The following is a 22247-nucleotide window of genomic DNA, read 5'->3' as shown; positions in this document are numbered from 1 at the left end:
TAGGGAAATACCTGACACACAAATGGCTCCAAACATGCACTCCTACACTTGGTCCCTATAGCCATTATTTTTGTCTGCTGGTTATTTCTCCGTCAGTTGGACAAATTTGGACTTTTTGGCCTGTTTATGCTACAGCTTCCTCAGCTCTACCAAATAATGAATCATTTTGAAGGCTGTGAAGGCTTGGCTTTTCACTGACCCTTTCTTGGACTCCCTCTGGGGAAGCAAATTTTGGTCTCAGTGGGGAGACAGAGGATTTTAGAGATGGATGGGTTCCTTAACTGGCCACACTGCACTGAGATGATTGATTTCTGTAGGATCTTCCAATGCTACTTGCTAGTCAGCAAGCCCCATCATATGTTAACCCTTTACAGTCTGATGTACTTCCCCGCATTTCTCTCTTAAGTTTCAAAATATTCAGATGTTTACCTTTTGCCAAAACAGAACCAACTCACAGGAGAGCAGTCTGCAGAGCAGAACTGGTAAGGGCATGCATGGGAAGAAGCGAAAGGGGAGCAGGGATGGGTGGAGGTGATCACTATACCAGATGAATTCTCTCTTCTCACAGCTAGGCCCACCATGGGAAGGGAAGCAGGGAAGAGGACTGAGAAGGTATTACAAAAAAAGATGCTCTCTGTGTTTTCCACTCTGGTCATCAGACCCAAATGAACATCTCTTTCCTCCCTTCCCCCAGCTCCCACCCTCCTGATGAAGGCATTAGTGACAGTACAGGCTACAGCTAAATGCAGACTAGCTACGATCTACAGTCCATCCGGGGTCATTCTCCGATCAGTATCCCTTTTGGCAGAAAGACAGCACTGCTCGTTTTCCTTTTCCCTCCCCCTCTGCCAATTACTTACACACTACTGCTATAAATCTTTTGTTATCCCATTGATGACTATAACTGGACTTTGTCTGATCAAGTCACAAAGGTCTGCTTGCATGCTTGATGCCCTTGCAAGTTACTCCAGGCAGTTCTGGGTGCTGCCACTCACTGGGACACAAAGCATCTCCTGGCAGAGCTCCTGGTGTGTTCAAGCTAGCCATACTTCAATCTGAGAAAGTCATTGATTAATTTGTGGTAAACCCTGGTCACAAAACTCCTGCCAGGTAGACTTACAGGTTTTGAAACCTGTCAGTCTGGCTAAGTCATTTCCATGTGGACACTGGGTACTAACGACAGGGGAGTCTCTGTTCAAAGGGCTGAGGGTGAGGGTTGACAGAGGACTGAGATAGAGCTAGTGCCATAACTGCTACAGATGCCTTTGAGGCTCAATAGAGATCCCACTGGCCCTGACCTTTGCAGGTGTTCTGGGGAATGTGCAAATTCTCCCTTTACAGAGGAAATTCTTTTGAAAAGCCACTTGATGATACAGTAAGGTCCCCATCATGACAGCCTAATGTTGTGTCATCTCATTACAATGTGATGTTACAATGCAGGCAGGAAAATGTGATGATATGACATCATCCCAGAAGACATTTCATGGCATTTTGAATGCCCTACCGCAAAATCAAGAGAGCTAGAAAATTTACCAGGGACAACTGTGCACAGTCGAGAGCTGAATCAGCTGGTCTCCACCAGCCTTCTAGGAAACAGCCTCATCAAATTCAAGTCCCATGTATTTAGTAGAACAGGCTTCTTCTGAGTCTCTAGCCTGCCTGAAAGCAAGATGTTTCCACAGCAGCTAGCTAATGATAGCAATACTCATCATGAGTACAGTGCTCTTCATCTCCAAATACCTTCTTTTTAAAATTAATGCTCAAAACTCTGCAGGACAGGAGAGTTACAGAGGCTTTAGAGAAATGAAATTGAGGCAGGAAGAGGAAGCAGGACATGTTTCTGGTCACCGAGGAGAGGCTTGTTTAAGAGCTAAGGCCTGTGTCCCAGAACATAAACTCATTGGGGGGAAAATGTCAAAGAAGAAAACTTTTGGCCTAAGGTTTCTCTGAAGATGAGCAGCAAAGGAAAAGCAAACTTTGAGATAAGTGCCAATATCTGCGCTGAATGCCCACATTAAGGAAGCTGCTAGGAGCTTTCAGAAAACAAATGAGGTCTGGAGTATTTAAATTCTACTTTTCCCCTTTGCAAAATCCTCTTAGCATGTCCTGGTTCACTGGAGATATCCCAGCATTTGGCACCACAAATTCCTGAAGACTCCTTGCAGAAGTCATGTCACACCAGGATGTTCTTGGAGATGCTCTCAGGAGAACAGGGAGCAGCAAAATGAAAAAAAAACCCCCAACTTCACAGGCAGAAGGGAGAGTGTTTTAAAGGACTGACTAAAGCTCTGCAGGATGGCCTTGGCAGCCTGATTAGGAGGGGCATTTGGTATGGAAATCTGGGCCTTGCTCACTTGTAGTTTTTGCTTTATCATTTACCTTAATGGGCTACTAATTCAAAACCAGCTGTAAACAGAGCTGGCTATGAAAAAAAAAAAATGAACATTGCCTGTCTGTGGAATTTAAGGATATATAATAAAAATAATCATAAAAAGAAAGAGCCCTGTGTTTTCCATCAGAGAAAATTATTTGCCATTGGAAATTTTGCTTAAAAAGAACATCCAAACTAGGAAAACTCCTCAAAACCTTACATCCCAAACAGCCTCAGCAACTTTAATTTCACATCCAAGCACAAGTTTCATTTGCAGTACATACGATAACGGTGTTTAATTGGATTTATTTTTCCACGCTAGGTTCCCAATGGCCTACTTTACTCCTTTTCTCAGCTCCTTGAATGTTATTTACAAATCACTCTCTGGGATTTAATTTTAATGGTAGCTTGATTTCTTTTTTTTTCCCCTCCTTTTTTTTTAGGTACTTTTCTTTAATTGTATTTGCAGATTTGCCTTTTAAATAGGCAATTGTGGCTACATCCTGAACCTGAATAAGTTGCCAAGAGCAGAGCATCATTTGAAAATGCAGAGTAGTTAAATGGAGCTGATGTAACACCCAGCATTTATTGTTCTTTTCATGGGAGTACCTGCAGGTGCTATACTTGGGCAGATGCCCTTTTGCAAAACAACCTGGGTTCATAATGACACTCTACCTCAAGGCTCTATGCAGACATTAACTATTTAGGACTCAGAACATCCTGGTGATTTGAATATCAATATCTTCATCATACGGTGGTAAAACAAAGATATGAAGGAGCTCTAGGCAACGATTTTTTAAGTGACTAAGGGGACTGGTTGCCTTATTGTTGATTTAGTTTCAAACACCTGGAAATCGCCTCATTTCTGGAACTGTGGAGTCTCTGGGCTCTTTCAGAATCTCAAGGTTGCATCCAAACTCCAAATCTCATGAAAGTCCAGGCCATACTGCCTGGACCTGAGACATACTTGGGCAGCATGTGGCAGAGACAAGAAAAACACTCAAGACTCCCACTTCCATTTTGCCTTCATACCTCCCCTTTTTGGAATAAATCAGTCAGTAGCATCTCACCATCTTATGTGCTTTTACCTTGTGCTTCTTTTCAGGCTCTGTACCTCAAATGCAGTACTGTTTGACAGACAGATCTGGGTGTGTTTGACAGAGGAATGAGAGAACAAGGTGTTTCACTGTGAATAGTCTGCACAACTAGGGTGAAAATCTCTTGGTAGCAATTTAATTTTTAGCTGCTCACTTGTTCCCTGCACCATCTCTGCAAGATTTTAGGTCTGCTTATGCTTTTCATCCAAATCAGAATATGTAAGCAAAGATAGCTTAGGACTGGAATATGTATTAGGAGTATGTCTAATGACAAATTGAACCTCACTGAAGACTGTCCAGATCTGGATGAGGACACAATATCACAGAGGCTCAAAGCTTGGCTAAAGGTTGTTCCTATTCAGCTGATTGGTTTTGTGGAAAGGCGGGGGAAGGGGAAGGATGAGGAAGGTAAGCAGAAGGGAGCAAATGACATGCAGAAGAGAAGGGACAGCCCTTATTTTCCTGTGTTTCTGAACCATTTTGCCTATCCTTAGCTCTTAGCATTTATCAGGATGATGGAGAATGACCCGGCTAGAGAGCTACTTTGACATAAAACATATACTGACCTGGAAAAGGATTGGGGAGTGTGGGTAAAACTCGTTCTAAGGGGGGGAAAAAAAACAATAAGCAACATGCAGGAGAAAAGGACGAGCCACTTCTCACACCAAGCAAGCAGCAGTTACAAACCTGATGGAGTTGTCCATCCTCAAAGCAGATGAACTAGAGTAGGTTTCCTATACAGAGCATTTTGCTAGCAATGCACCTAATACACGTCAACATCCTCTGGGACTGGCAGTCAGACAGAATTCATTTGAAGAACTAAACAAATAATACCCACACAGCAAGAGGAATTAAGCACTTGCAGTGAAGCTAATTGGAGTTGATAGGCCACATCATCCCCCTGGCTTTCAAAGAGTACAGGGAGCTCATGTCATCACCCTACAGCTCCTCTCAGCTATACCTTCTGCTGGAAGCTAGCCTTTGGCAGAAAGATGAATTGTGGAAGTCCTCCACCTGTAGCTACCGCTTCCACTGAACCTTCTTCATAATGGATTTCTTGTGGGTGACAGGTCCCTTGAAGACGTGAGCATGGCAATATTCACCTAGTTGAATCTTCATGGGTGGTCTGTTTCTCTTAAGCCTTTGTCTTCCTACAGGAACATAGTTTTTGCAGATCCATCAACCTTTAGTTGTGTGCAGAATCTGCTGTCTTGATTATATGTTTTTAACGATGCATCCTTGTTATACATCACAGCAGGAAATTGCTACTGCTGGCTTCATATTTTGCTTTTTCCATGCCAGGATCTCAAAGTATTGCACAGACACTGAGTGAAATCAGGAATCAGAGATCCCAGCTGAGGTAAAAGGTAGTGTTAATCCCATTTTACACATAGTGCAGTTGATTAACAGAGCAAAGAAGCAATTTGCCCTGGGTCAAATGCTGAATTGCACAACCAGGAGCAGAACCAAGAATATAAGCCCCTCCTAGACCTGTCTCTAATCAGTGAGTTTTCCTTCATTACATTCAGAGCTTGCTGGATAGCCTGTCCTGACTGAGGCAAACTCCTACTCAAGGGCTGGCCATTAGGTAGTCAATATAGCTGTACAGACATGCTACTAAGCAAAAGCTGATAGGCCTGGAGCAATGAGTTGCCTCCCAGCTTACTTGTGGAAACAGTGCTAAGATCACCACTGATGGACAGAGTGCTTCGCAGGTTACATCACTAGTCAACTATTATTCTCTGGTCAAACCAGTCCTAACTATTTGGAGACCAATGCTCTTTATATAGCACCCTTGTTTCAGGGAGCTGCTTTCTGACTAGCTGGAGCCCATGGGGACACAGCAGGTCAATCCTGTCCCTGTGACACCGGCAGATCTCCCACCCTCATGGTGCTAATAGAGCTGTTTGAATCCACAGCAGGCACAGGGGAGATTGTCTCTTGCTAGAAAATACACAGCTAGCCTGGATCTCTATGTATATGTAGCAACAGGGGACTATTGTTCTGTGAAAGCAGGCTGTTGTGCTGACATGACTTCCTTGTTATTTAGTTTGGTTAAATAACTCAGCTCCCCTTTACCTTCTTCCTGCACAGCAGGCTGCAGACTGCACAGCATAAGCAGTTAAAGCAAAGCACTACGGCCTCATTATCATGCTGCTTTCTATTCAAGGACTCTACCTCTGTTCCCCTAGCCTGCTGTGTGCTGCCTTTATTGCTCCACCTAGTCTTATTAGCAGTGTCTCAGCCTTGCCCCATCTGGCTGTCACCCTAACCACCTTCTCTCCTCTCCTGTGTCTCCCCATTATTGACAGCCCCTGAGAAAACCCAGAGTTTGCACTGAGAGCCTTGCATTTCAGTCACAGTTAAGCTCCAAACCCTGCCAGCAACCACCATAAACAAATATTCACATGCAACAAAGCATGGGCAGAGTTAAGAGAAGGGGTGTAAGTGTGTGCACAGAGCTGGCACTCATGCTGGGACACTGCCAAATAATGATGTTAGAGGCAAGCACCAACTTTTCTTAAGAATGTGTTTATTGCTGGGATTATAACTGCTGGACTAAAATGATAACTACACCTGAAGCTTCTTGAAGAGACAATGGTGGGCTCCTGCCTGGTGCTGCCTCTAATCAGCACAGGCCTTGCTGGCTGCTGCTTCACCTCCAGATTTCCTTACTCACTGAAGAGTGCAGAGGATGCAGGCTGCAGAGGATGTGGCAAGGGACCTGCTGAGGTGGTGGTCTCTTATAATTGAGACAATTTAGCCAGCAGGAGTGCATACGGATGTGCAGTACTGCCCTGTTGTCTCCTGTTGTACCTCAGGGATGGCCTAGCTCTGCAAGAAACAGAATTCAACTGATTTGGAACAGCTTTCATTTCTTTTCTCTGCCTTGCTGGAATGCACCAGCTGCTGTCCGTACTTCTGTGTGCCTGTGTATATGTGTGTGCTTGCTTATAGCATTGCAGAGGTGCATGCATACAAAATTCATGCACATGTAAACCTATGTATGCATATGCTTGTATGGCAGATACGTATCTGGTGTGTATGTGCACATAGTTATACTTTGATATAGCATAGGTTGAGATATAAATTTTGGCTTTGCTCCTAATGTTTCCCATAGCATTCTGTTAGCTTAGTGTAATGAAAAGAAAACAAGTTCCTTCGCTCATAATACACTCAGGAAAAAGGCTTTCCCCTTTTCGGCACTATGCTTCATCTCTGTTGTTCTGTGATGGCAGCTCTGGCTTGACCTCTCTGTTGGACAATTTTCATAGAGATCCTCTCTCCCAGGAAAGTTACCGCCTTTTCCTAAGTCTCACAGTATTTTCCGCTTGCGAGGGTTACAATCCATGTTCCTAGGCTACTGCAGAGCTGAACCAATGGCTCACTGATGCTGAAAAACATGGTCCTGCCTTCTAACTCCTGATATCCAGATGCATAGTATGGAGCCCTCTCTTGCATGGGCTCTGGTGCTTGGTTAGCCCTTCCCTCAACTAATTCAGCTCATTAAAACAAAAGAAAACTTTTGGGGTTATTTTGGAGGCGGGGAGCTTGGTTATGCTTTTGCTGATTTAGCTTGTTGAACCGGCTCTGTGGGTCATCACTGAGTACCAGTGTAAGGGAAGCAATGATAGCATGTGGCAGAGAGCAGGGTACACGTGGAACGGGGATGAAGGGATGGCAGCAAGCTATTAGATCAGTTGTATCATCATCAAACAGTACCTGCATGCTCTTTCTGTAAACCTGTTCCTGGTCACTGTTGGAGACCAGATCCTGGGCAAGACAAACCTTTCTTCTGACCCAGTATGGCCTTTTGTATGTTGCTATAAGTCTCCAGGAGTGAGGGGTATAAAGCTCTCCACCTACAGCAGGCAATACTGCTACAGCATCCCTTAACAAAGATCATGAGCCATCTATTCATACAGCTGCAGGGGGCTGCTTTTGTATTTTAATGCATCTTCTGTCTATGGCATAGACATCTGAGAAACTCGGTCTCTCTGAGAGTTTTTCAATGGTAGCAGAGATTTCCTGGAAGTCACCCACTTTTCTCTGTCTCTAAACTGTTCTTTCGTATCATTTTGCTAGCTCCCCTTTTGCCCTCCACCTAAGACACAGATGTCAGTACCTCATTACTAACTCTCTGGTTGTTTCTTCACTACTGGCTGCCATTTTTTCACTGCAAAAGGACATTGAGGAACCAACATTGTGTCTGCCTCCCCAGTGGGATGTTGCCCTACAGTAAGCTTGTTCTCTATTTAGAACTGCTGATTCAGTCCACCTGATTCTAGGGAAGAAAAATCACTCAAAGTATTTGAGTATCTGCTATACCTTGCAAAAGCTAGGCGCTGCTTTTTCCTCCTGCCTGAGTGTGTGGCTGGGAGTGTGCATTGTCTGCTATTTCAGCTGTTGTGTGACCTGTAAAGCACTTTTCTTCCAGCTGGGCTCATAGTTTTTTTGGGCTGCTTCCTTTATAAAGCTTGATTCCCTTCACTCATCTCCTCCTGATTTTTTAACCTCAGAAATAGCAACTCTAGTCTGCCTGGGTTAATTTTTTTTTCTCTCTTTCTCTCTTCCACACTAACTAAAAGGAGAACAGAGATTTCTTGAAACAATATTCGTAAGGGCTTTCTCTCTCTGCACATTGAATAGTGAAGAAATTGGGATTAACTAAGCAACAAAAAATAAAAGCTAGAAACAATCTGACAAAAATTAGCAATTTCTCTCAGCTCCTGAACCTCCATTCTCTTGGCTCTTGTGATGTTGCTACTTCACAAGTTCTCTAGTGTTTTCCAGCATAAACAGGACTTCAATGTCTAACGTAAAAATGATAAACAAAACCCAACAACTTGAAAGAAGGAAAGCTTTCTTCATACGGATCAGAAGGAGGCTAAAATAGCACCACTCACTTTATTTCCTTGTTGCGAGCCATCTTTAATAGTTGCCATGTTTCCCCCAGAATAGGTAATGGTAAGTTCACAAGATCTCCCTGGGGTCTCTTGCCACTGATGTTACAATCATGGGTAAATCATTTCTTCACTCTGTTTCTTAGTTTACTACTGCAAAATCGTGCTAATAACACTCACCCATTTTCAAATAACCTGTGATGTTAAAATATTTATTGCTAGCAAATCCTTTGAGATCCTTAGAGGTGAAGTACTGAAGTCATGCAAAGTGCTTTTCTAGCAAAACCAACCCCCTATCTAAAATCACGTGCACATACATACATTATAGAGTTTCATCTTATATTTTGTTTCAGTGATGCATTTCAGCTCATCTGTGTAAGAGCAACCAATAGAGAGGTCCAAATTTAGAATTCAGCCACAAATAATGGATTCTAAACTTAGCATTATTATTAATATCGGCAAGAACAAATCTGCAGTATTTGAAAACTGTGTTCCAGATTGCTGCCTGAGGATTTTGTTTGAATCTCATGAGAGTCACAAGACCAGGGTGAGAAAGACATTCAAAGTAGAAATTTGCTTTGTTTGTGTGCCCCAATGCTACAGGAAATCAAAGATATCTTATTTTAGGATAATGTCATTATCTGTCCTTTAGGGGGGAAAAAAAAAGCCTTCCGTGGAATACACTTCAATTTTGCAAAGTTTCAAACTGCAGTGAAATAAATCCAGAGGTGGTAGACACAGAATACTGGTGGATTTGTCCTCCTGTGCAATGTCCATAAAAAAAAAACAACAAACAAACCCTGTTTCCCTGATGCTTTGAGTAGTCTAACCACGGACAGCAGAAACTAGACTAAACTCCCCCTCGGAATAAGACTGCTTTGTATATCTTATCTTTTGTTCTGTCAGTAAGCAGACCCATGGCCTGGGTGTTTTAATTCAGTTTGGGATTGTCACAGGAATACAGCCCCCTGCTCACTTCTGTGCCCATAGGACCATTCATTTGAGTGGCTCCTTCTGTTGCAACGTATTTCTGGAGGCAATACCAATGTGCAGTCAAAGTTGAGCCCAAGTTTTAGACTTGGAATCCAGAATTGGGTTTTGAATACTCCACAGTTTATATGGGTATGTGTGGGAGGTGAGGGGTTGGGGCTTTATTTAGAATCATGTTTGAATCAGCTGCAAAATTTAGAACTAGCACGTAATTCTGTTCTGGAGTTTGGTCTAGTCCCCACTTTTGTCTGTTAAAGTTTACTGAAATAAACTCAATAATTGGAAGGCAGCAGAATGAAATCTAAGGAATTTTATTCCATATTTCATCTGCTGATTACCTTTTTCCCAATGTTCCTTATGGTATGTCCCTCTAAATCATCCTATCTTTTCCCACTTTTGCAGCATTTTTTTTCCCCCTTCCATTTTCTCTCATTTTCAAACTCATTTCTTTTTCTTGACTCTCCCTTGTTCTCCTCAGGCTCGGTGGCTAGTTCTCTCCATCTCTCTGAATCACTTGTCATTTCTCAGCTGTCATGGACCCTCTAAGCCCTGGCCTTCTGTCTCCTTATTAAAGGGTCTCTCACTCTAAAGGGGTTTTTGTTTCCAGCTTTAAAACAACATGTTTTTATTATTTTAACAACATTTGACTTCAGCAGAAAAAGTCAAAGGGCTTGACTGTAAACTTTTAAATCTGAGTGTGTTTGTGATTTGCTGTGGCTATGAACATGCAAGTACCTCAAGCACAGTGCTGAAAGTCAGGTCCTGGCTGTTGGTTTGGGGGGTTGGAAAGTGGATGTTTTCCTGAGTTCTGCGTCACAGCATCAATGTGTACTTACTACACAGCCTGGTGTTTGCGAGAGTAACCTGGACATCCCTTCACCCTCTCCCATACTTACTGTAAAGGTATAGGCTGGCATTTGTGACTCCCAGCTTGTTGGCAGCCACGCAAGTGTAGTTCCCATAGTGTTCTTCAGTGACGTTGGCCACCATCAGCAGAGACTGGCTCCCCGTGCTCTTTATCTCCAGACCATTGGCGCTGTTTATCCTGGGAAGACAGCAGAAGAGGTGTGCAGTGCAATAGTAGTTATATTGGAGAGGAAATCACTGCCCAACAGAATGTAAACCAAAGTAGTTCAGACCAGCTGATGGGTGAGACTGGGAAGAGGAAGGAGGGTGAGACAAAGGGGGCGACAGAAGGAAACTGTTGAAGGAAAGCAGAAGGAGGCAATGAATGGAAGAAAGAGTGCAGTGGAGGAAAATGCCACTGGTAACCAGTGGAAAGCCAGGTGGTGAGAAAAGCTGGTGGAAAGAGAGGAGCCCTTTACCTAGCATTGGCTGACACTTGGAAATGAAGTGGTCAACTGGGGGCTAGCCTGCACTTTGATAAAAGGCTTTTAGTAGAAGACACTAATTAATGTGTTCTAATGAATGCATATAGAAAAGCCAAGTCACCTCTGAGCCTGTGCACATGGGTCAGCTTGAAAACCAGGTTAATAAAGCCACCTTTTTAATGCAAGGTAAGTGCTCAGGTATAAAGGACAAATCCTGTTTCTCATATTCGGCCCATATGCAAATCCAGGTGGCTCAGGTCACATGGGTGGGAAAACCTTACATTTCAGCAGCACCTTCCCTGGATGAAGGCAGCTAGGGTGGTGTTACCTACTTGGAGATTTAACACTGCCTATTTTTGCATTTTTATCATGAGCTATTTAATGCATGAATTTTGTCAGGAAGAAAGCACTTTTGATGTCTTAATTGTGTACTGGGCTATTACTGACTGGTAAGAGCCTGATCCTCAACATTTCCTTCAGCGTCCTGGTTCAGAGTGGGATTGCCTCCTTCAGCCCTGGATATGTTGACTTTGTCTAAGCCAGTGGGACAATCATGACGTCTGTGGTTTGTGGAGGGTATTTATTTGAGGAGAAGGGTTGAGGAGGACAAGAAGTGATTTTCTAAGGATTCCCTATTGCATGGACCAGAAAGGAAAGAAAGGAAGAGGACAGCTACTGGTCTTACCTGGTGTCATCTCTGTACCACTCAAAATCAGGTGTGGGTACTGCTGATGCCTCACACCGGAGTAAGGCTTGTCGTCCTGTGGCCGCTTCATTGCTCTTGGACTCTGTGATAGTGGGAGGGTCTGCAGGAAAGAAACACTTGTTTATTTCATACATTTGCAGATGGGAGGAAACAGTGAAACTAATTCCAGGCTGGCTTTCTCATGTGAACCATTTAGGCTGATGGAGGCCCAGAGTTGCTGCTTTCTGTGGCTCATTCTCCCCTCTGCCTCTGGAGCATACCTGCTCTGTGAACTCTCCCTAATATAGTACGTTAGCACCACTCCTCACTCATGCTTCTCCACAGTGGTACTGAATAAAGCTCTGTGATAAATAGGTAGGCATAAGCAGGCAGAGTTAAGGTTAATGATGGACTTCTGTGATTTATGAGTATTTATTTGTGCATCCCTAGTTCAGATGGGCTCATCAGAGAGAAGAAGATGAGGGAAGGACTTCATCAAGGGCAAAACCAAGACAGCAGAAGTAAATGGAAGAAGCTAGGAATTAAACACTATTGTGAAAAATTATTTTCTGTACAACCTCTGTGTCTAATTCAAAACTATAATAAGGAAGGAAAGGACCAAGGGCACACGTACGAGGCAGAAATATATTCATGGCTAAAATGGAAGGGCTTTAGCAGAAGATATGGGTGATCAGCAACTCTGAAGACCAGACCACTTATTAATATGCCTACCTCAGGTACCTAGGGCTACAAATTATGCCCAAACCTTTCTGAACATTTTGCTTTGTCACAAGCTCCAGTGGGGTTTGTTTGTGATCACTGTGCATGAAGCCTGTCCTCAGCACAGCGCGGTGCTCCCATCCCCTGGTTAATATGAAGCCCGAGAGTTGTGGTATGCGCAACTTGGAATAGATATCAGTATACTTTGCCGGAGCTGGGTCTCAGTGCTGGCTCAGTGCCAGGTAGGGCAGCCTCTGGTGCCTTCACTCTCAGCCCCATGTACAAAATGTTAAGCGACAAGCTTTACAAGTTAAAAGGCAGAATTATTTCTACCTGGCTGCTGACAGGGATCAAAGAGTAAGTGTCTTATCTATCATCACTAGTACCTGAATATCCCGAGATTCTGGGGATGCAACTCAGATGGCTACTTTGCTGAGACTCAAGTCAGCATAAAGCACACTCTATGTACAGAGTATAGCTCCTTCTCCTGTATCTGTCCTGGCATTGAAAGGCCAAAAAGAAAGAATCAAAATGGATTGTGTCAGTCAAAGAAAATATAATTCAGTCTGGAAAATATATGGAAAGGAAGTTTGTTGTGAGCACATTAACCATCTCAATGTGATCCCTTTCCTGACCTTAATCAGGATTGTATGCAGGACTTTAGGGATGTTGCAGTGTGCCCTCTAACATCATAAATATTAATAAGTGTATACAAATAGGATCCTACATTCAAAGGCTGTGGGTTCAAGTAAATATTTTAATTTAGGAAGGAGGAAGGGTAAGAAAAGGATAGTGAAGGTGATGTTTTTAAGTATTCTTCTTTCATTTATTTTTTGAGTAGTGTATCTTCTTGCCATCTGCAGCGAGACAACCCTTTTCCACTTCAGTGAATCCAGTGCATGAGATGAGTCATGGAAAGAACAAATACCTTTCTATGGGTCTAGAAGATGACAGTGCTAGGTTAGTGCCCTGAGCGTTCGCTTCTCTGCTTCCTGCCAGCAAGCTGAGCCTCTCACTCTTAGCAGTCCCTGTAGTAGCCACGGTCCCAGGCTTTCTAGAGAAAACAACCCAGGTGCATGGACAGGTGAAACCTCAGCAGTTACCTTTCTTGTTAAGGCACTACCATCCCTGATGACACTGACTGCTCAGCAAACAGCAGTCTCCTCACTGCAGTACTGCTTCACAAGAAGTGGTAAAGCACAGGTGGGGGCCCTGCACAAATTAATTTATTGTATTCAAAAAACAGCTGCTCTGTGTTTAGTTGCATGCTGTGGAAGAAGCCAGGAATGTCTCCTTAGGGCCCTCAAGTCTTCTCTGGGCCTCAGTTTCCCTATCTGAAATATGAAACGGCCACTACTCACAAAGCCTGAAGATGGTGATGTAGACCAAAGCAAAGAGATGATGCTTTCTCCTGCAGTTGGGGCTGACAAGCTGCATGCTTCACAGTGCAGTGGATGGAAAGAAATGGCCAGAAAGCTGTTGAGGTTGGGCAGGTCCCATTTTTCAAGCCTACTGTAATTCTCACAATTTCAACTCCTTGTGATGTTGTTTAAAAAAGCAAGATAAGGAAAGATGTATGCAAATGTCTAGCTGTCATTCCCCAAACAGGACTGAATTTTTCCCTGTGCATGGCCCTCATGACCTCAGTTTTTTCACTTTCTTCAGAAATAAAAGATCTGTCCTGAAGGAAATTATCATTTGTTCACATTCGAAATTCAGCCATGTACTAACATTGTGATACTATATCATATTATGATGTAACAGTAAAAATGTTTAAAATCTTAGTATAGCATAGTTATCATGAGTTGAAACAAAGTCAAAAGCCAACATTCTGACTTTATACAGACAATCTGTTTCAACCATGTTAAATACATCATTTAAATTATGTTTCACAGAAATATTTGAAAACATTAATTGCTTCTTATGGAATGTCTAAGGTTTATAAACTCAGCTGTTTTTGACAGAAAAAAACTTCAATAGCTTTAGTTCAGAAAATCTGCTACTAGGCCTTATTGTTTTCATTTGCATTGAATGGATAAATGTGTAAAGCCAAATGGATCTGTTTAACACAAGAAATTAATCCGGAGTGGCAAAGTCACATCAATGGCAGAACTTGGCCCAGGAAGCAGCCTTTCTTAAACAGCCACTGTACAATTTCTAAGACAATTCTAACAGAGTTGATTCTGAAGATGCTGAAGAGAGCCCAGAAGTGATGCCAGTAACCTCTACTTCTAAGCAAGACACACGTTGATCTGACGGGAAAGAAAGAGAAGAGAAGCAAGAATGGTATGAAAAGGTGCTAAAATAACATGAGGTGGTGAATTAGACTGGGATGGGCTGAAAGACTTGTTGCTGTCAGCTCTCTGCCCTAACCCACTCCGAGATTGCTACCCTTTAATCAAAGATGGCTAATAGGGATGCACATGCACTCTGAAACATGTCTATTTACATTCCGTAGTACTAATGTTTATCATCTCCAATTTAAGTTTGGATTAATATCCTAGTGTGTAAACTAAGCAGGTCAGGAGAAGATACACCTCACATTCATCCATCCCTGCTGTAAAGGTATTAGCCAGCAGAAAGGAAACACAGCAGGCAGCTAGGGATATTTATTTTGAATTACTCCAGTGCCAAATACAAGCCATACAAATATTGAGGTGGACATCCAAACACACAGTATTATAAGAGTAACGGCAGTCTGAAATATGTTGTGTCACTGTCAGAAGAGCATGCCTGCAGAGTGAAAGCAGACATGTGCCTATGCACGTACCAGCAATGCCATCCATTGCCTACTCACTAGAGCAACACAGGGCTTGGATTGATACCAGGTTATGAGTGTGGGGTGTAGAGGTGAGCCACACATCTAATTGTGCCTGTAAGCATTTTTAGGTGTACAGCAGTCTCCTTCGATTAAGACCTTTTCTGTATTGCATAGGTGCATGGACAGTTTCTCTTAGTGAGGGCTTTATGCTAATAACCTAAAACCAGAATAAAAGTAAAGTTTATGCACCCTCTCATTAATGGATACCTCTAGTGCATGTTCCCCCAGGCCCCTGGGGGTGATACCCAGGTAAGCACTGCCTACACCACTCGGTGCAGGCAAGCATATGTTTGCTCTGGGCTGGCTGAACCCTTATCTATTCCTGCTGCCACGTTGTAGCTTCTTTTCAAGCTACTGTTCTGAATATCGGTGAACAAAAACAAGGCACTGCTAGCATTTCTGAAAGGAGAGAAAGGTGTAGGTCACAGTTTCTCTCTCTCTCCTTCTCCCTATCTCTCTCTCCCTCTCTCCCCTTTCATGTATATTACCAACTTTAATGCACAAACAATCCTGGAATAAGTCTCTGATTTTAGATAGTTTCCTCAATCCCCCTACATTTCAGATCATATTATATGAACTTGAAAAAGGCTTCTCCTTTTCCAAAAGTCAGCCCGATCCGTGAGCAAAGCTCTCCCCATTGACCCACTCCAGCTGCAATGTACTCACAGTTCACAGTGACCCGGACTTGCTTGACATCTGCTGAAGCAACCTCATTGGCAGCTTTGCATTCGTACTTGCCCGATTGTTCTCGTGTGATTCCTAGGATCTCCAGGTACTCTTCCTCGCCTTCAAATTCTCTGCCTGGTAGGACAAAAAATGCAGATGGTGGTTCGGTTAGGCATGTAGATTTAGGGAGTCTTCTGCTTAATTGCTATAGAGGAATAACTACAACAGGGGTTCTGCAAATAAACAACAGCTATTTGGGGAGCTATTTTGAAGTTTCTTCAGTAGCCATATCAGCAAGATACCTGCATTTTATTTAATTAAGGAAAACTCTAAAATCTATCATGCATAAAAGTGGTACAAAAGTGTTTTATCCCACAGACTGTCCAGACCAGAGACAGAGAAGCAAAATCTCCACCACATGAGGCCAGAGTGAGTTCACTGGTGTGGTGGCTGAGTACCAAGGGGGGTTTGCCAGGCTGTGGCCGATGGGCTGGTTCATGAGTAGCTGGTAGACATAGTGGTATGTTCTGTCAGCAATCTTTTGGCCACACAAAACTGTGAACAATTTCTTTCTGCCTCTCAGAGGAACAGCCGCCCTGAAGTACCGTCGATCAGATGAAGCTGCAGTTAAACACAGCCAAACTGAGAGAACAAAGTGTAATTTGATCCATGGAGACCAATAATCATTACAAACTCCTGATCTACTGTACAAAAAAAATGACACATTTAAACTGTGCTACCTCTCTAACACAGTTTTGAAAGCAGTAACTTGAGCATCAATGTTACAGCCAGGGGCAGGAGTCAGGGGAGGTTTGTGACCTTGCTTTTAATTCACTGTATGACCTTGGGTGAGTCACTCCATTGCTCTCCCTCTGTAAATTGTGGCTAATAACCCTGCTCCCTTATCACCTGCTGGTCAGAAAAGGGTAGGGAGGTTAATGTATGTAAAACACATTAGAATCTTTGGACGAAAGGTGTCAGGGAAGCATGAAATATTAGGATTAGTATATCTACGCTATTCCTTCAGAAACCAGACTGTAGCTTTTCCTGGGAAGACTATGAACTATGTTAGCAGCACTGTGATGGGAGATTCTTTCCTCCCCTGAGAGGCCTGCACACATTGCTTGGCAGCATGCAAAGCACAAGCCCGAACTGCGTGCCTCTGCATATATAGAGAAACTGTCCCCCCAGCCCTTAAAGGATAAGGACCAGTTTTTCAAAAAAAGCTCAGCACACAAGGGCTCTCATTCAGGCTCCTAAGAGAGCAGTTAGATTTTCCAAAGAAACTCTCTTCCCAAAAGATGTTATCTGCTCAATGGGTGCTGATCACTTCTGAAATTCTGGCCATTTCACATAAGTGCTTAAGTTGTTTGATGGAGTTCAGGTAGTGTCTGTGAGGACAGCACTGCTGTCCTTGGCTCTGAGGACCTGGGTAAAAGCAGTAGTTAAGCCCCATCTCTGGAGCTTAAGTTCCCATGGTGCTACCTGATACGGCAGCATTATCCCACAACATAGGCACAGGTTTGCTGTAGCGTATTAGCCAGGTCAGGCTGGCCGCACACACCAGGGATGCCAGCTGTATGCATTTGCCTTCGGCATCAGAGATAAGGACTTCAAGAACTTCAAAATCTGCTGACAACTCTGTCCTTTACACAATCATTTTTGCCTTTTTTTTTCTCCTTCAGGCAATTTTCAGAACCATCCTTGGGGAAAACCATCCCCAGACATGGAAATTCAGCATGAAAGCAGCACTGTACCTATTATCATGCAAAGACAAGCCTTCTCCTTTTTTTCAGCAGGGCAAACCAGCAATTGCTTTTCCAACTTCTACCAGACGTTTGGGTGAGTCAAAATCTCATTGCTACGTCTAAAATTTATAACTGCTTTGTTGCAGGTTTTCATATCCCCTGGCAGTCTGACGAAGGGCCTTGCTGCATGGCAGCAATGTTTTTTACAAGATAGGGAGGCAAAGCTGCCTCCTGCTGTACACCCAATACTCCCAGGACACTGCTCGCAACCTTTTGCTGTGCCCTGGGTCTCAGGCTATGGGGAACATGGTGAGAGTCTGTGGAGAAAGAGATAGGGTTGGATTTTCACAGGTGCTCTTTACTGGTATGACTCTGCACCCATGAACAGGTTTGGGAATCTATTCTTTTTTCACTCGGGGAGGAGCAGAGTTCCAGTGCTTTACTATCCTTAATGTTCAAAGTTTTCCAAAAGCGTGACCTGAATCTTCCTTGCTGTAATTTAAGGCCATTATTTTTGTCTTAGCTACTATAGACATAAAGAACAAATCACTCCCTCCTTCTCTGCAATAGCCTTTTATCAACTTTAAATCAGTTATGTTCCTCCCTCAGTTACCGTCCTTTTTTTTTGTTTGATGAATAGTACCAGGTCTTTCAACTTTTCTCTGTAGGTGAGGTTTTCTAGACCTTTGATCACTCTTGTTCTTTTGTTTTAGACCTCTTTGACTAGTTCACATTTTTCTGGAAGTGCAACTCCCCAAACTGAACACAAGATTTCAGATGAAGTCTTACCATGACTGAATAGAGAGGAAAGTTTGCATCACAACTTCTGCACTGTGCTGCTGTCTATACAGCCAATTCACTGTGGTTTTGCCATAGCATGATTCATATTTAGTTGGGATATGCTTTAATCCCCAGATCTTTTTATAACATACTCTACCTGCTAATAGTGCTTTTTAAAAATCTCACCCCCAACCAGAGCCTACAACCAACAGTCCCCCTTCTTCTACAGCAGCACTCCCAGCTGTAGGTCAGTCAGTTGACTGGAAAGTAATCAGACATCAGGGAAAGGCTTATAAAGAAAAGGTTAAAACATAATTTGCCTGTGCTTTGCAAATCACTTGCTCTGCCATTCTGCCTTGTTTATACACAGGGTTCATTCTAAGTGGGACTTGCTTCTCCTGAAATTTGCCCTTGTCACAAGTCCGTCACTGTAATGAAAAGAGGGTTGAGGGTGACTTACCAGCTCTAATGGAGTGGCACCCTCATTAAGGGTGCTGTTAAGCCTGTCTGTCAGAGAACCATATCAACGGGACTCCAGGAACTACCCTAAAAGGGTGTATACTTTCCTAAGGGAAGATATTTTTCAGCTCATCCCCTACGCATGTCCATGCACTTAAAGTCTAAACTATGTACCATGTCCAGTAGTGGGGGCTTTGAGCAGCTACATATAATCCTTGTCAATAGCGAGCAGATGATGAGCTGCTTGCTTGCCCAGTGGAGCTCTCTGGGGATGGGTGAAAGCGAGGACATTTGTTTTAAAGGGCATATCAAAGATATCAATAGGCCTGTTCAGCCCCTCATTTTCCCCTGCCCCAGGACACACATATGAGCATGTTGCTTCAGGAACAGTTTCTGTGACAATCTCTTGCTAAAATAATGGTAGCACTGTTCTTCTCCCTGCACCAGTGATCTGTTTCAACCCCGAGCAGCAATATTTTGCTCTGGAAACTCAGTTACTCTCATTTGCACATCACGCCCTTTTGCTTGCAACCCTGCCCCCTATAAAAGTACATTAACCATTTCTAAAAAAAAAGAGCACTACTATAAAATTGAGGTGTCATAGTACAGATCAAAGAGAGAAGAGATGTACCATGGTGTGTTAGAAAAATGTCAGGTTGTGATATCTTGCACAGAGCTGTAGAGATGTTTTCACTAATTCACCTTGGCAGCCAGATTAGGTGAGTCATATTAACTCTAACCTCTATGGCAAAGGGGAGGGGGTGGGGGGAAAGCAGAAACAGATCTTTATACACAGAGCAAATCTACAAATGTTTCCACTCAGGAGGCAGCTTTGGCAGGAGGCTGATGGTTGTCACTACACAGTTTATCAAAGCGGGAGGGGAGAAGGTTTGAACGATACTCTTTGGTAGAGATAACAACGAACATATTCAATTAGGTGAGGGGAGGGAATGCCAACTACTTGCAAGCAATCTACTCCATTCCTATTAACGGAAGACAGTTGCCTTGAGCATGTTATCGAGGGATGAAATCCTGACCCTACTGCCAAACCTTCCTCACTGACGAGGACTGTCCCCCGGCTGTTTTTTTCTGTCCAGTTGGTTATGATGTGTTCCAGTGAGGGGCCTCCATGGTTTCCCTGAGGTAGATGACTCCACATGTAGGCACAACTCTCTCTTCATCCCAAAGCATCTCCCCCTATGACTCTAGGTAACCTTCCTCCCAGTGGTGTTTTTGCCTTTCACGTTCTCATAGGTAGCTTGGTTTGTTGCTGCAGCCCTGCTAAACACCGTATCTCCAAACTGTAGGTCTTAAAGTCTCTCAAGGAAATCAGGCACAGGAGCTTTCTGTTCTGGAGGCTGGAGATAGAGCACAAGCCTTGGAGGCTTGACAACCAGACCAGCATGGAACAACCCAGAGTGGAGCGTGCCAGAAGCCCGCCATCGCTCTGAGCTGGCGGATGCCTTTTGGCACAGTGATCTGCGGCAGACAGCTTGGATGTGTGCAAGAGGAAGCTTGCCCATTTGCCTCATCCACGTTCCCCATCCTCTGGCTTTCTAATTGGACCCATTAAAGTAAATAATGAGCCATTAAAGTAAATAATGAACCTGCACAGCCAACCTGCTCTGTAATGCTAACCTGCTGGCAAGAAGCCCCCTTTGAACTGAGCCTGTGCATGGGTACACCTCATCTCCTTCTCCCCTTGGAACAGACATACCCTCGTATGACCCTGCACTCATGTAGCCTCGCTCCCACCCTGCCTCTCATCCCCCGCTGACATGCACACCTGCTCATGCTCAGGTATACGCTCTCACAGCCCGTTGTACATGCAGAAACAGACTTACGCCTTCCCCATGTGTTTACAGGTCTTTGCTGCCTATTCCTAAAGAGCAGCATAGCCCCTTGCACTGCCACACACTGTCGCTCTCTTCACAAAGGCTAAACTCTTCCTTTTCAGCAACGAAGCACGCCCAAACAAAACCACACTTGTACCGAGTGCAGACAGCTCATTCAGCCAGCCGAGGGAATGGCAACACGCTCAGCCATGTACTCTAACAGATAGGCCTTTCTCTTTATGGCCTAGTTCCTTAAATTTCCAAAGGGGAAGCTGGTCTGCAGAGAAGGCAGCCATATTATGCTCTGTCCTATGCTGTTTGTGCCTCAAACACTGGGCTCTTTCTTGTGTAGAAATTCCTTTAGTTCTTCTGTTTAATACTGCTGTGTTCTTAAACTAAACTGTGGTTCAGACTCACTGAAAGTATCTGTTTCCATTTGATATGTGGAAAAGGAGATCAGACACCCTGCTTCTATGTTTGTTTTTCTTCCAAGCCTCTTCGTAGCTGTGAAGAGAGGAGAGCAGAAGGGGTTATGCATCCATGTTGGGCTCTCCTCTGCCTAAAACAAGATGCAAGGGAATAAAAAGATTGCAAATCAATAACTGCCATTTGAAGTTTTTTGTGTGTGTGGCAACTTCCAATGCTGAACTGCAGTTTCTCTTCTCTCTCTGCTCTTCATTTGTTGTCTAAGGTCTTGCTCACCTAACTTTCTTCCTTCCCTCTGCACCTTACATTCCCTAGGAACAGACTTCTGAAAGACAAAAATAGCTAAGGGAGCCTTTGACATCATTTTCTTGTTTTACCTCCAGCTGTTTTTTTTTTTTTAATTCAAAACTTTGAAGTTTTTGTTTATCAGCCTTCGTCTCCTCACCCACCACAGATTTCAATGAGCTTGGCATTTTCATCCATCCCTTAGTTGAAGAGACTTGTTTTCAGTAAAGAGATCAGTGGAGAGCAGCAGATGGTGGATGAGTGAAGGGACAGCTAGTTCTATAACGCTACCGGGAGGAGAGAAGGTAGAAAAACTAGCACGGCACAGGAAGCAGTGAAAATGAGGAAAGCTGAAGACTGAGAGAAAAATAGATGGAGAAAAAGAAAGATAATGGAGATGGGATGAGCAGAGGGACTGAGGCTGGGAGAAAGAAATGGAAACAGAAAGCAAAATTCTTCAAAGACTGAGAAAGAATAAACAGTGATCAGATGCTGATGAAGAAAAATACACTGAGACAAAGAGTGAGTGAGGAAGAAAGAAGGAAAGACAGTGACAAACAGAGTGATGTACAGTGCAGAGAGATGCAGAGACTTCCCCTGTGTAAAGGGAACTATGAAATAACTACTGCCAGAGGGATAGGAACACAGGGGTCAAGTGTAGTAAGGCAATAATTACTCTGTTTAAGCAGCAAGGCACAGCAGGGTATTTATTGTTCAAGTTGGCCTAATGCCTCCCATGCCCCTAGGTCTGTAGCTATTACACATAAACCAAAAAACTAGTGCAATGCCAGCAAGGGCTCTGGCCTGGCTCTGGCTTCATGAATGAGAATGAGTCAGATCAGGAGGAAACACCCTGGCACTGTTTTCCCTGGCTTTCACAGGACCTTACTCATCAGTGACGGCATTTCCTCCTCAAATGCAGAGCTGGCTGGGATGCCCGCGGTGACAGCCTGCACCGGAGAAGCTCCTGGCAGGGACAGACCGGGTGCCTGCTGGCACAGCCAGGGTTAAGAAAGGCTACAATTCCTCCTTTAAGATATTCATCAGTTTTCAGTGCTTCCGGAGGCTTGGACTGCATTTGTGTCCTCTAATGACTACAAATTCAGGAGAAACACACCAGCCCTAGGCC

The 22247-nt window shown here is 43.7% G+C and overlaps 1 protein-coding gene across 5 annotated transcripts in view; it reads right to left on the bottom strand.

Annotated features, from left to right (window-relative positions):
- LSAMP (limbic system associated membrane protein) overlaps window positions 1-22247 on the bottom strand; it is a 1021997-nt gene that overhangs the window by 21862 nt on the left and 977888 nt on the right. For 3 of the 5 annotated variants that reach the window (XM_064520180.1, XM_064520196.1, XM_026093987.2), the window contains 3 exons: window positions 15586-15720; window positions 11379-11499; window positions 10259-10407 (listed from right to left, as the gene is read on the bottom strand). In XM_064520180.1, coding sequence (XP_064376250.1) covers window positions 10259-10407; window positions 11379-11499; window positions 15586-15720 — 405 coding nt within the window. Of the gene's footprint in view, window positions 1-3984; window positions 4071-6271; window positions 6304-10258; window positions 10408-11378; window positions 11500-15585; window positions 15721-22247 lie in introns of those variants that run through there. The other 2 variants (XM_064520188.1, XM_064520202.1) reach the window with 2 other exon arrangements.

Source organism: Dromaius novaehollandiae, chromosome 1 (genome assembly GCF_036370855.1).
Source record: "Dromaius novaehollandiae isolate bDroNov1 chromosome 1, bDroNov1.hap1, whole genome shotgun sequence".
Taxonomy (NCBI): domain Eukaryota; kingdom Metazoa; phylum Chordata; class Aves; order Casuariiformes; family Dromaiidae; genus Dromaius; species Dromaius novaehollandiae.
Note: the sequence above shows the minus strand (reverse complement) of the source record. Positions and strands in the feature narration are given on the sequence as shown.